Source organism: Mastigoproctus giganteus, chromosome 4 (genome assembly GCF_048544385.1).
Source record: "Mastigoproctus giganteus isolate SK-2022 chromosome 4, ASM4854438v1, whole genome shotgun sequence".
Classification (NCBI taxonomy): Eukaryota; Metazoa; Arthropoda; class Arachnida; order Uropygi; family Thelyphonidae; genus Mastigoproctus; species Mastigoproctus giganteus.
This window is the reverse complement of record NC_143578.1, coordinates 239,767,846-239,782,913: the sequence shown is the minus strand read 5'-3', so window position 1 is coordinate 239,782,913 and position 15,068 is coordinate 239,767,846. Positions and strand designations below refer to the sequence as shown.

Here is a 15,068-nt window from a genome sequence, read left to right as displayed (position 1 = left end):
GTGAAGTGGAAGTGGTTTTTTTTTTTTTTTTTTTTTTTTGGCTGATGCTGCATAAGCTTGCTTTCTTGCATCAAATGCCTCTACTAATGCTAATGCTAATCACAGTGGCATCAAGTTTCAGCTAATCATATTATAACTACCACATTACCATATAAACAATTTAACCTTTCTATTTTCTTGTTATTCACTTTCCTGATACATCCCTTGTAATACTGAAGCACAGTGCACCACTGCCATCCTGCTGTACAAAGCTTCCATTGCATCTTTCATGTATTTAACTGATAAGTGATCATACACGATTTTCAGACCACAGATGATCATCTGATTACTCATATGCATCATGTGACCTTGACCCATACCACTAATCAACTATATGTCTATAACTCTACCCCCACTAGCACTTTCCCTGAACTCTTAAAGCTCCTTCAATGACACCAGAAACCCTACACATGAATGGTATGTGGAAAGAGTTTCTGCAGCAATGAATGCTTATTTTTGTTTATACATGTGTCCAAGTGGCATCTGAAGACTTTTTATTACTGTTTTGAACACATATGGTACTCAAAGAAAAGGATGCTGATATATCTCTTGTAAAGATTTTACTTCAAATTCCATGCACTGAAAACTTGAATATATCAGTAATATTCAGGGGACCAAAAAAGAAGGAATGAGTCTTCAATCCAGACCTCTTGTCTATTTAGGATTTAAGATTTGCATATTTTTAATGTTCAAAGTCTGCTATAACCTCTGAAATTATTAAAGTTTTACTGTAATCAATTCTATATCACTACAATTCTGATGCTAACATAAATTAAACCATTTTAGTAAAGGAGCAGTATTTTTTATTTCAATTCAGAAGTTGAAATAATTCAATAATTAATGCTACATGTGTTATATTTCTGTCTTACTAATGATCTCCAAGACAACAACAAGCTTGGGATTGCACTCATTTCAGAAATGACATCATAACCTTAAGCTGACCTAAAATTTCCAATTTTTTTTTTTTAACTAAATTACATCCCCAAAAGAAATAAACTCATTTATTAAAAACTAAGGCACCCCCATGAAAGACTTTGAATTCTTGTGGAACCTCATCGGATAGCAACTAGTCTCAATTAGTAATGTCATGCCAAATGGCAAATAAACAGAATTTATTTGTACAAGCAGCCTAACAGTGTGTGGAAGAAAAACTACCATTTAAACACAAACTTTCGTTGTGTTTAATTGAACTTTTACCTTTGAGTACAACCTCTTAGTACTGGGCAAAATTGGTCCAGAGTAGAAAAATAGTAAAAGGTGTAGGGTTTTGATTTCAATGCAGGAGTTGAAATAATTAATGCTACCTCCAAATTATATATTAGTCTTGCTAATCTTTTTGGCGGGGGATGCTTCTCCCTCCTGAAAAGGGGCACATTGACCTCCCACATACACAAGCAACTTTATATGTTTAATTGGAAGTTTTTCTTATTCACACCACTTGGCAACTCATTTACTTATTATTTGCCATTTGGCACAAAGCTGTTAATTTGCCTGTTTTGGTGACATTATTTGATTAAAAACAAAATTATCAATTTTAAGTCAACATGTGAATAATGGTATCATTTCTAAAATAAGCATAAAGCCCAAGCCTGTCACAGAGGAAATAAAGTGGCCCCCGAACAGCAAAACATAAATAATGCAGAGTGTGTTAATTATTGAATTAAACTTCTTTCTACCTGCAGTCAAATTCCCTAATCTAAGAGATGAATATATACACAATCCAACCCCCCCCCCCCAGACAATGCATAAAAATAACAATGTGAATTCTACAATTTTCCCAGGTTATTACAATTGCTAAATATTAGCTAAATACTTACTTTGAACTTCAAAGTTTTCATCATCTATAGGTCCAGGAATGAATACATTATATGCAAAAACATATTTATCATAGTGAGAACCAGTCAGTGAGTTGTATCCCATCATCAAGAAACGTACAGGATGAATACCATCACTCTTCTTTTTAACCCACATGGTATATGTGTTAGTCTTCTTTTCATTTACAATAGTATTCTCCCATCTTTCACAAACTTCCTCAGATGAACGTTCCATGAAGTCAAATACACACGGTTCCTCCCTAATAAACTAAATAATTAAAATTAAAAATTGTTATTTCATTTTTGCTATCATATTCTCTCTCTCTCTCTCTCTCTCTCTCTCTCTCTCTCTCTCTCTCTCTCTCTCTCTCTCTCAGTAAAACTTATACAAAAAATCTAGATATATATAACAGTTAACCAAATTACAATATTTACACTTGATAAACAGCAACCACAAAATTATTCTGTGGGGTTGAAATGAAAACAGCAGAGGAAGAAAGGGACTTGGAAGTTACAGTATGGGCAGATATGAAGTTTTCTAAGCAGTGTAAACAGGCAGCTAGGAAAGCCCATGGTGCCCTACTGATGATTTATCAAATCATTATTCTGTAGTGATAGGGAGGACATAATCCCACTGAATAAGATAATTATACCACATTTGGAATACTGTTTTCAAGTATAGACACCTCATCTGAAGAAAGACATTAAGCTTCTTGAAAGGCCCAAAAACAGGCAACTTGCATGGTGAGATCGGCAAGAGGACTATCATATGAGGAAAGACTGATTATGTGGATTACAGAGCTTGGCAACCAGGAACCTTAGAGATGACCCAACTGAGGCTTATAAGGCTCTGAAATGGATTAGTAAAATGAATGAAGGTAGAATTTTCACTGTTATAAATAATTCCAGAACTAGTGCCACAAATTCAAATTACAGGGAAAGAGGTTTAGCCTAGATTGTAGGACGTTTTCTTTTAGCCAGCGAGTCACTGATTGCTGTAGCCAGTTGCCTGCACATGTAGTTGAGACTGACAGTTTTGAATAACTTCAAAATTCGACTGGATAGTTACCTATGTGAGAAGGAAAGCACATAATATGTATTTTCTTACCTACTTTTTTTTTCCAGTGCAGCAAAAAAGCCTGTGGCTTCCTTGCACTATAGGGCAAACACTATTACTATTTTGCCAGTGATAACCCAAGAGTCACAACTGCCTCACAAAATTCTGAGCGATACTGCTCTAGAACTTTAAACACTTTAAAATTATAATTAATTTATTCACTACAGCACTATTGTTTTTTATAAATTTTTCACAATATTCACACTACTCTATTATTATTAGAAGCCTATAACAGCAGCTTCTTAAGTACATTTTTCATTAAATGGATAAAGGATATATCCTTTATTTGCAGAAAAATGTTATATGAAAAAAAAAAACACCTTTTGCTACTTTCATGGAAAAATAACATAAGTTTAATGTAAAAATATCAACTGCTTAACTAAGCTTAAAACTTATATAAATATGTAGCTACTTATTTCATTTAATGAAAGCCTCAGCTTGACACTTTCAGAGCTTCCCTAGAATGAATAAATTTAGAAACAAAGGCTTGCATAATGTCTTTCACTCCTGGGTCAAGGCTGCACTTGAGCAAATCAACTCTCCCACTCATTCAAAGAAAAATGTTTTCTTCAAGTTAGGCATGGAGAGGGCTTCTTATGCTTGTGCCCTTAATGGCTAGTCTTGTAAATTCCTTTTGCTGGAATCTGAGGTTGCCAGGGCCAAATGGCTGGCTGCTCTCCTGGCTACAATCCTTCAAGGTTAATAGAAAACCATAGGCACCAGATCAAATGGCATGATGCCAGAGGATGCAACTAGTAGCCCTCAATTAGGCACTAGCAGGTCTTTTTCAATCTTGAAGGAATGTAGTTGATAAAGTTCCATCTTGGACGTCAGCAAAATGACTGTTGTTACAACTAACCATGAGACTAGCCCTTTTGACCCACAATTCAGGCTTTTCAGGAGAGTTGGACCTACCTATGTGCAGTATGGATCCAGGTGTGAGCTTTTCTTTCTAAATTTCTTTCTTCTAAGCCATAAGAAAGATCTGACGACTGCAGACTGAAACAAATGATAATTTCACTACTGCTCACTCATAATCACTTATTACAAAGCTGAACAGATACTTACATGATAAGATGTCATATCTGGAACAATATTCTGGATCTGTACAGGTGAATCACTAGTTCCATTCACCTTAAAGCAAGTGTGAATAGGTTCTCCATCTTTATCTGGCATATAAGCAATTTTATAGCTCACTCCAAAATCTTGTAAATCTTGACGTTGATAGGTTTGCATTAAATCTTTAAAAAAGAAAAAAAATATTTTTTTCTCAATTTTTAAGTAACTTATTCCACACACACACACACACACACTACTGATAACATGCACCATCTGTAGAAGTCATTTTCCTATTTTAAAAGAGTGGAAAAGGGGAATAAACACTCTAAGACTGAGGCAGTCTGAAGGGTGTACCAGTAAGTAAATTTCAGCCGTGAAGGGATTACACTCATGAACTCAAATAATCTGCTTTTAATAATGAGAAAAAAACTAATCGATACATCATTATTGACTTCTACTGCCACTACCAATAACATGCACCATCTGTTTACCAAGATTGCAGGGAGAAACTGCGGTAGCAGCGGTAAGTGAGTTTGCCCGGTAAGTTTACCAAAATTTCCCGTGGTGGCTTCTTTACCTTCGCCTTTTTTTCAAGATAAGATGTGAATAGCTGTATGATATAAAGTAGCTAGTGCACTTTGAAAGTCTATGATGTGGCCATCAGTTATATTCTTACTAACGTTGTATATGGATTACAACTCTGAAAGATTATAGCAATTCTACAATGCAAAAATGTATTCTGCATATCAAGCATATTTACAATTTTTAAATTAAATTTAACACCATCCTGATGAAAGATCAAAAACAATGACCCAGTGATGCAGAAACAGTAACATTTTACATCACTACATAAATTTTGCTGTTGTTAAATAAATTAAGTGAACCCATAACTTATGTATGTTTTGCAAGAGAACTTTACTTTTTTTGGGTTTGAATCAGAGAAAATAAAAACAAAAGTCCACATTTATCTTACCTCCATAGTAGTCAACACGACTTTTGTTTTTTGATTTGTCATAGTATGCTGTAAATGGTTCCTTGATTTCAGCATACGGCAAGTACATGACTCCTTGAGCAAAATAAGAATCTGCAAATACTGGTGGTTTCCGTATCACACTTCCATTGCATAAGCAAACTGTAATGTAAAATTACAATGACAGTAAAAAAAAAAAAAAAAATCTCACTATAGCAATGAATGGTAATAAGAAATTCTTACATTATATTAAAATAAAAATTTCTAGGTTATAGACAATAATTCTGTATAATAAAAATGAAAATCAAGATAATCATTAAGTTATTTTATATTAAGAAAGTTAAATCAAGAAAAAATTCAGGACTGTATTTGTTAAAAATAACTAAAACACTATTTTACAAAATAAAAATTATTTTGTAAACCAGAATGTCTAGAATATAACAATACAGAAGATGGCATCCTGGTTTTTCATGCACAAAAGGTTTTATCTATCACTCATCACATGTAATTTGTACTTTTTTTTTTTTAAATGTTCCCTTTGAGCAAAGATCTATAAATTTTGATTTGAGCTAAATAAAACCAAACTCAGAGACCAGAAATGAAAGCTGCTTTGTTAGGGCAAATAATGCTGACATAACGGGTCTAATGGAAATATGGTATCTCACAGGAGAGGATGAGCAACAATGTATCAACTCTGCGGTACTACACTGAAAATGGTAGAGAATGAAAAGGACCTGGGGGTAATTCTGCAGGCAGATATGAAGTTCTCTGAGCAGTGCAGATGGGCTGCAAGAGTAGCTCATGGTGTTTTGTCAATGATATACAGGAATTTTTCTAGCAGGGATAAGGAGGTGATTATTCCCTTGTATAAGGCAATGGTCAGGCCACACCTTGAATACTGTATACAGGTCTGGAGGCCTCATTTCAAGAAGGATGTAGAGCTGCTGGAACAAGTACAGAGAAGGGCAACAAGACTAGTGAATGGAACAAAGGATTGCTCATACGAAGAAAGGCTAGGTTTTGCAAATTACAGTGTCTGGAGACTAGGCACCGGCAAGGTGATCTGATAGAGGTGTTATAAAGCCTTGAATGGTTTGAGCATGCTCAATGCTGATGGGATTCTTCCTGTTGCTCAGAATAATCACCTGAGAGGGCATAAATTCAAATTGAGGAAAGACAGATGTAGGATAGATGTGCGGAAATTTGCCTTTAGCCAGCAGGCAGTTGGTTGGTGGAACAAACTTCCAGTTGTAGAAGTTGATAGCCTAAATAAATTTAAGGATCATCTGGACAAGTATTTCGAACGAACGGAGGGGCGAATTGGAAGGGTTTTTTTTTTTTTTTTTTTTTTGGCTGATGCTGCATAAGCTTGCTTTCTTGCATCATATGTCTCTACTAATGCCAATGCTATTTTCTTTAGTCCTGGGATTTTCTTTAGCATCATCACTAGAGAGCACAAGCAGCTGCCGTAGCCGCTGGTCAGGTGCACAGGTGCATAAGTACACGTGCCTTGAATGACCAGGGTTCAAGCCCATGACTGCTGAATACGGTGCTGTTTCTTGCATTCTATGTATCTTGTTAACTCCTCTGACCATTTTGTCGTCCCGGAGTATAAACAGAAAATTTATTTATTTATTTATAAAAGCTGTATACTTGGTTCACAGTTTCAAATATTCTTTGTTTGTGTTGAAGTTATTTTATCTAGTTAGTATTTTTCACAAGAAGAAAAGTAAAATTTTTTGGAGATTACGTCTGCTGAATCTTAATTCTTTAGTTTGTGAGAGACAGATCTCATAATTATGTATAAAGGATTTGCTTACTTCCTTTGCTGCCTCCCTTAATATAACTGCATACATCCCATCCAATCCAGTGCCTTTATTATGTTTAACTTCAACAATTTCTCTTCCACTTTCTTCTATTATTACAAAATCATTTAGTTCCCTATTAGTGTTTGATAAACTTCTAGCATCCCCTTTCCTAAAGAATTCCTCATGTGTGGATGTAGCTTCAAAATATTGTCAACAACCTGGGCAGGATCATCAAGTGTTGAACCACTGATATCAAGTGGGGCAATCTGATTTATCCTGTTCTTTCTAGTTTATATAAATAAAGTCTTTGCTGTTTTTCTTTGCAACCTTTGCCAAAGATTTCTTGTAATCTGCCTCCATGTGCCTAACCTTCTTTTGTGACTTGATTACAAACTAGCTTATATCGACCATAGGCTTCTGTGCCATCTGATGATTTATATGCATCCCATGCATTTTTCTTCTCTGCCATGAGTCTCATTAGTTCATCTGACACACGTTTAGGCCTATACCTTGAAGAGTATTTCTTAGTTAGTATGAAAAGCCCAGTAACTTCTATGATTAATTCCTTGAATGCTTCACACTTAGAATTTGCTAATAGTAACATCAATGGGTTCCACTGTATAGAATTTAAAAACTGTGTGAGATCACTGTAGTGACCTTTACAAAAGCAAAAACCCTTCATTTTACCCTTGATGGTATTTAAATCTTTAAGTAAATCCCAAATCAATAAACTATGATCACTGCCACCTTGTGGTTCTTTTATCTGCAGATTCTTTATGCATGAATAATCACTGCTGATAATCAGATCAAGAGCATTACTCCCTCTTGTTGCCTCTCTAAAGTGCTGTAGAAAACAGCCATCCAATAAACCACAGAAGTCTTGTTGGTCTGTAAGTGACAAAACCACAAGTTCCAGTCAATATCTGGAAAGTTTAAGCCCCATCCTAAGACACTGATTTACTAGTCCACTATTTCTATGTACAGTTGTGTGTTGTACTCATGACAGTCATCAGGCCTATAACACACTTCTACTCTCATTTTTGTTTTCCCAGTGCTTATATCACACCAAACTGACTCAACATTGCACTGGCCATCTGTGTCAATTGGATGCACTGCCTTAGATTTTATGTGCTTCTTAACTAAGAGCATCACCCCCCTCTTATCCTGTCTGTCCTTTCTGTACACATTGTACTCCCCATATTCAAATTATGCACCCTTTATATCTGAATGACACCACATCTGATATCCCAACAATGTCTGCATTTGATGTCTTGACTAGCACTTCAAAGTCATCAAATTTATTTACTATGTTCCTAGCACTGGTGTACATGCAAGTAAATATGCACCTGTTCTTACTCTTAGTTACCCTAACATAGCCCATGTATTTACTTGTTCTGTGATATCTCCCAGCAGTGCTTGCTATACCCAGCACCTTGCTTTCCAGTCTGCTACTTGTACCAATAGAAGCAGTGCACAAAAATCACCATCACCTCTGCCAGCAGCTACCATTAACATATTATTCTGTGTATTCCCCCAAGCTAGCAGTTTTTCGATCCACCTAACATTGCCTCGATAGCACAGCAAATATTCTTGCACCCTTATTTTTTAAGTGTATCCCATCCCTGTAGAAGCAGTCTCTCCTGTTAACAGGCACAGACCATGCTGAGAAAAATTCTATTCCATGAGCCTTGCATAATCTCCCCAGGGCCGAACTGACTGACTGACAAGCCTCTCATCACATAAAAAAAGGTAAACTGCAGCCATTATCAATCCACTGCAGGATGGAAGCCTCCTCAACAATTCATGTTGAGGGAAATGGACCATAATCTGCCACGCTGGTCCAGTGCAGGTTGGCAAATCGACCGTATTTAGCAGTCAGGGGCTTGAACCTCTGTCTACTCAAGGAGCATGTGCTACTGCACTCCCGCTCCTGACCACTCGGCTATGGAGTATACTCTCTCCTATCATGTCTGGGAGGAATTCCAGACACTTTCAAATTTAACCTTAACTTGCGTTTTTTTTTCAACATTGCCCTGTACTTGTGAAGCAAGTCTGCAGATCTATTCTTATGTCATTAGTGCCAATGTATACAACAATATCACCTTTTATGCCCTTAAAAGATATCTACTCCACAACATCAACTTTTGCCCATGGGACATACCCTGATCCTAATCCACCTATCCTTTTGCACAATATATTTCCAATTTCCCTGACAATAGTCACTAACAACAATTAGCTCCTGTGGGACCAGCACATTCTGCCTTGGGGGTTGCTGTTGTTGTTATTTGGTTTTTAGGAGCATTAGCAACTAAGGCCATATTGCTCCGGGATATGCGGTGGTCATTTCCTGACCTTTCCGCATCCTCCGTATTTGGTGGTGACGGGCTCGAACCCCGGTCTAATCAAGAAGCGTGTGCTATGCACTGCTGCTCCTTCCCACCTGGCTACGGAGGTGCCTCTTGGGGGTTGCTACTGTGTTGCAGGAACACTTGATCAAGGACTCAATCCTTGACATGGGCAGCTGAGATCCCTATGAGCCTCCAATTTAAATTCTTTGAGGGTATTCACCCTGTTCCTCAAGCTCTCAAAGGCCCATAACAAATCTCAGTTGGCACCTAATATCCTCACACTCCTAACATTGAACACACAAAGACATTCCCCCCTTGGAAATATGTCTTATTCCACATAGATCCGTAAACATCAAATAAGCAGTATATTTCATAAGTCAAGTGATTCAGAGGACAACCCCCCCCCCACCACAGCCATAGCACTCCCACTAACTTGAGCTCTGCTTTGTTGCTCTGGTAAGAGGCATTATTTTTTCATTCAAATGTAATAATTAAAAATGCAGGTGGTGCCTCGCAATTCGATGTACTGCTATTCGACAGTCGGATTTCGTGGGCCAGCGAAAACGCTACATGATATTGCACGATAGAATTCTTTGCTGGACTACGTAACTGCGTTTAACGTTACTAAATAGCACTAAATAGTGACGGCTGCTTCATACATTTTAACCAATGGTATTAAAGAGCAAGAGTAACATCTAACCAATGATAGATAAAGTGGGAATAGATCCCTCAATCGTTCAGCTACATTAGCCGCCCTCAAAGATAGCTACAGGTATGCCATCAGTTCTTCCTCAGTTATGAGACAACATTATCTCGTTAATAATCGTAGTCTGAGTTCACGTTTGCTCTAGTTGTTTGTGCTAATTTATAATTCTGCATTTCTCATAAAGTAAAAAATTTTGTGCTTTGGCAGTTATTTATTTTTTGAGTGAAATTTGATAATGGGTCCAAAGAGAAGTGAACAGCGGAATAATTCAGGAAAGAAACACACTTGGTTGAGCATAGAAAAGAAGAAAGAAATTATAGAAAAAGTGCAGAAAGGTAGAACAATTACAGATGTAGCTCAAGAGTATGGCGTCGCTAGGTCAACCGTGGCAACTTTTTGGCAACAAAGAGACAAGATTATAGGTGCTAGGGTGTTTGCTGGAGCAATGAAAATTTCTGACAGAAACAGATCTTTTATCAATGAAGAAATGGAAAAGCTGCTTCTTACCTGGATTAGAGAAAGACAGATGAAAGGAGATCCAGTAACTCAGGCAATGATCTGTGAGAAGGCTAGGTTAATTTTTGAAGAATTGCAGAAGAAAAAATTCCAGGACGTATCTCAGATCAAACTGATGAATTCAAGGCAAGTCGTGGGTGGTTTCACAGATTCAAAGGTAGAACAGGTATCCATAGTATTCTCAGATATGGGGAAGCAGCTAGTGCAGATAAAAAGGCTGCAGAAGAGTTTGTGAAAAAATTTGAAGATTTAATCATGAAGGAAGGCTACTTGCCGCAGCAAATTTTTAACGGGGATGAAACTGGGTTATTTTGGAAGCGCTTACCAAATCGAACATACATCACGCAAGAAGAAGTGACGCTCCCAGGACATAAGCCTATGAAAGATAGGCTTACCTTGTTATTGGCACCAAATGCAAGTGGAGACTTTAAAGTAAAGCCACTTCTCGTTTACCACTCTAAAAATCCTCACTGCTTTGGGAAGAAAATCATCAAGTCCAAACTGCCAGTGATGTGGAGATCCAATGCAAAAGCCTGGGTAGACCAGAAAGTCTTCAAAGATTGGATTTTTGAGGAGTTTGCCCCGAGCGTAAAAAAATTCCTCACTGACAACAATTTACCTTTGAAAGCACTGCTGGTTCTTGACAATGCTAGTACCCACCCCCAAGACTTGGCAAACATTCTTGAAATTGACTTTGATTTCATCAAAGTTCAGTTTTTGCCTCCAAACACCACATCACTGATCCAACCCATGGATCAAGAAGTAATTGCATATTTTAAAAAACTTTACACCAAGGCTTTGTTTTCACAGCTTTTTGATGTGACTCATTCTTCTGATAAGACACTGAAGGAGTTCTGGAAGACTGAACTCAATATTCTTCACGCCATTTCCTTTATTAAAACTACCTGGGAGGGAGTGACACAGAGGACCCTTCGTGCATCATGGAAGAAACTCGTTCCTTCCTTTTTTCGGGATGACAACAATGCAGTCCAAGCCGCTGAAGAATCAGAAGCAACTGCGGCCATGCGAGAAATCATTTCGACGGTGGAGAACCTCGACATAGGAGAAGTTGATGAGGCTGATGTGGAAGAACTTGTGGAGGATCACGATGACGAACCAACAGTGAAAGAACTCAAAACACTCAGCAAACAGGAAGCAAAAGAGAGAGAAAAGGAAATTTCACTTGAAGAAGAAGACAGGGAAAAAGGGCCGATGCCAACAGCTGCCATTAAAGAAATTTTATTCCATTGGGAGAAGGTGCAATCTGCTTGTTTAAAATGGCACCCCAACACTGCTGTTGTAACTAGAATGACAGACTTGTTTAACAACACTACTATGCATCACTTCAAGGCTATCTTGAAAAAGAGGGAGAGACAGTCCACCCTTGATCAATTCCTCATCGCCATTCAAGCCAAGAGGAGAAGAGAAAGGGTAGAACAAGATAAATAAAAAATCCTTCCAACATCTAAGGCTCAATGAAATGTATGTACTCATTATGTATTTTGTAATTTTGTTTGTTATATGGTAGAATATAACAAAGTCAATAATACTGTGTATTTCTCTCTGACAACGAATTAATCAATTTTCCATAAACATATATGGAAAATATTGACCTGACAAATTCGTAATTCGACTCTAATTTGGCGACGGATTATAGTCGAATTGTGAGGCACCACTGTACTACACCAAACTAATACACCTAATGCAGTAATAACACTATGCACTGGTTATGCTATGAAGTTTACATTACTAATTATAATATATATAAATATGTATTACGATATTGAGCTTACAGTATATGTATTTTGTACTTCCTATCAAGTGTAAGTTACATGTATTATGCTATACCATTACATTTGTAAGTTCTAAGTAATTATAATAGATAATAAATTTATAGGTTACAGTATTTATAATTATATTTATAGATAATAAACATGTCAGATAGTGATGATTTGATCTGAACAATATAATCTATGTATATGTTACCAAACATTTACAGAGAATATGATAGCTTACAATCCATGTGAAAACTCTTCAGCCGACCGGGCTAGCCGGGTGGGTAAAGTGCCTGCCTGGCAACCCAAAGGTCGCGGGTTCGAATCCCGCCTCAGGCTTGGATCACAGTACTGCAAAAACCTTGGGAGGTGCATTATGGCCACAGAAGCCGATGCGCCAACAACTTACTAAAACAAACAAACAAAACTCTTCAAAAATATTGGAGTCGCTGGTTAAAGGAGTAATGCAGGACCATCTAGGCAGGAGTGCAGTTAAAACTCCAACCACAGCATGGATTTGTAAAGGGGTGATTTTGTCTGACCAATTTAATTTCATACATTAGAAAAGTAACAGGATGCAAAAAACAGATTTTGATATCATATACTTGGATTTCAGAAAAGCTTTTGAGACTGTTGCACATAAAAGACCGCTGTATAAACTAAAGCAATGTCTCATTAAGGGCAAGTTGAGTGGCTATCAATGGACACTACTCTTTGCAAACTGTTATTAGTAAAGTCCCACAGGGTTCAGTGCTGTTTTCAATATTTATAATATTGATAAAGGTACACCAGACTTATTTAAATTTGCAGATTATTATTATTATTAATAGCCACATGGTGCAAGGAAGCCCGAGGCTTATGCTGCACCAGGAAAAAAAAAAATTTACGAGTAACCCTGAGAGAGAGAGACAAAAGTAGAAGAGAATCACCAAGAAGAGAAAAATGATGATATCCAGCTCAGGACCCTGGGTGTGCCAAGCCCATACTCACCAGATGTGAGCCCCCGGGGTTAAATGATACAGAGGCTGGCAAGGTGATTAATGACAATAATCAAGGTTTCTACTACTACAATCAAGGTTGAGCATTCAAGATGGGCTGAGAAATGGGAGTTGAAATTCAATACTTGCAAATACAAGGTATTGCATATTAGTAATCATAGATTAACATAACTGTCTGGTACTACATTGGGGGCACTGGAAAATGAAGACCTGGAGGTAATTGTGCAGTCAGTTATGAAGTTCTCTAGGCAATGCAGACAGGCTACCATGACAGACATTTCAAAGAGTTTCATGGGGTTTTTGCCAATGATATACAAGAATTTTGCTAGCAGGGATAAGGTTTTTATCCTGTTGTACAAGACAATGGCTAGGCCATAATTTGGTTACTGCATATAGGCCTGGAGGCAATGAGATAAGTGAGGGAAACAAGGTATTCTTACCAAGAAAGACTTCAGGTCTGCAAATTGCGAAGTCTGGAGACTAGGCACCTGCAAGGTGAATTGCTTAAGGCTTTGTATGGGTTGAGCAAGCTCAATGCTGATGGGATTCTTTCTCAGACTACACATATTTATGAGGAAGCATAAATTCAAAATGAGGAGGATGGTTGCAAAATAGATGTGTGGAAGTTTGCCTTCAGCAAGCAGATGGCTGATTGTCGGAAAACAAATCTCTTCCATCTATTGTTGTGGAATTGATAATTTGAATAAATTCAAGTAAGATCTAGACAAACTATTGGAGGGGATGAAAAGGAGATGTGGGAATTTTTTTATTTCTTTTGCTGATGCTATATAAGCTCACTTTCTTGTATCATTTGCTACTAATAATATTTATTGCTTGTGTTGTTACAAACCCTACTCCAGCAGAATTGAGAAAATAGACAAAACTGGAGTAAATTCAACATCCACTTCCTCTTTCTCCAATGACATATGGCCATTGCAGCCACTGGCAAAATTTCTTCAAGTCAATCAAGTTCTCAAATTTTGTTCATCAGTTGCCATTTTCTGAAAGAGTTAAACAATGCTTTGGAAGAAGGTGCACGGGGAAAAGTATACTACTATTTATTATGGGTTACCACTCTACTTTGGTTCTATACAGATGGCTGTAGTTTGAATATTTTTACTCACGCTAGGGCAATAAAAACAAAAGAGAAAGGACAATTCCACTATCCTACAAACGTTTCACTAGTCTGTAGCTCACTTACCTTATGCTTTACTACACTGAAAGGACAGAACCATGGGATACTTTGTTCCTGAGCAATGCGACACTGTCACCTGTCTCGCTAATGGATGAACACACTGCTTGGCAGGTATATAGGTACACTACATCACTGCATTCACATAGACGGTAATTCAATGTCAGTATGGATAAGCATCATGAGTTAACCAACTTTGAAAGAGAGATTACAGTGGGTGCCCTATGCATGGGTCACTCTGTTAGTGACTCTGTACAGTACCAAGAGTGAATCGGAAATACGCCATTTCTGGAATAACATCCCATTGTGGACAGCACTATGGGGGAAGAAAGGTGATGGATGAACGTGGCCATCAACGACTGTCTCACACTGTTTCAGCCAACTGGAGAATGACAGTGGCACAAATCACCGCTGGCCAACTTCAACGAGGGAGGTGCCAGAAACGTCTCCACCAAGACCATCAGGCGATCATTGGCTACAAGAGGTTATGGGAGCTGCCGACCCACCAGAGTCCCATTGCTAACGCCACAACACAGGACTCTACGTCTCAACTGGGCAAAAGAACATCGGCACTGGACCTCGGATGATTGGAGATGGGTCTCTCGGTCTGATGAGTCCCATTTCCAGTTATTTCGAGTGGACAGGAGGGTGCATATCTGGCGGAAACTACACAAAGCTATGCATCCGTCATGTCAACAGGGAACTGTTCAGGCAGGTGGACAGTCA

At 37.8% G+C, this 15,068-nt stretch overlaps 1 protein-coding gene across 1 annotated transcript in view; it reads right to left on the bottom strand.

The window, feature by feature from the left end:
* CtsK1 (C1 family peptidase 26-29-p) overlaps nt 1-15,068 on the bottom strand; it is a 41,432-nt gene that overhangs the window by 22,765 nt on the left and 3,599 nt on the right. Inside the window, exons 2-4 of the mRNA XM_090371251.1 lie at nt 5,003-5,161; nt 4,039-4,211; nt 1,857-2,121 (exon numbers count right to left, since the gene is read on the bottom strand). Of these exons, the coding sequence (XP_090227377.1) occupies nt 1,857-2,121; nt 4,039-4,211; nt 5,003-5,161 (597 nt within the window). The remainder of the gene's footprint in view (nt 1-1,856; nt 2,122-4,038; nt 4,212-5,002; nt 5,162-15,068) is intronic.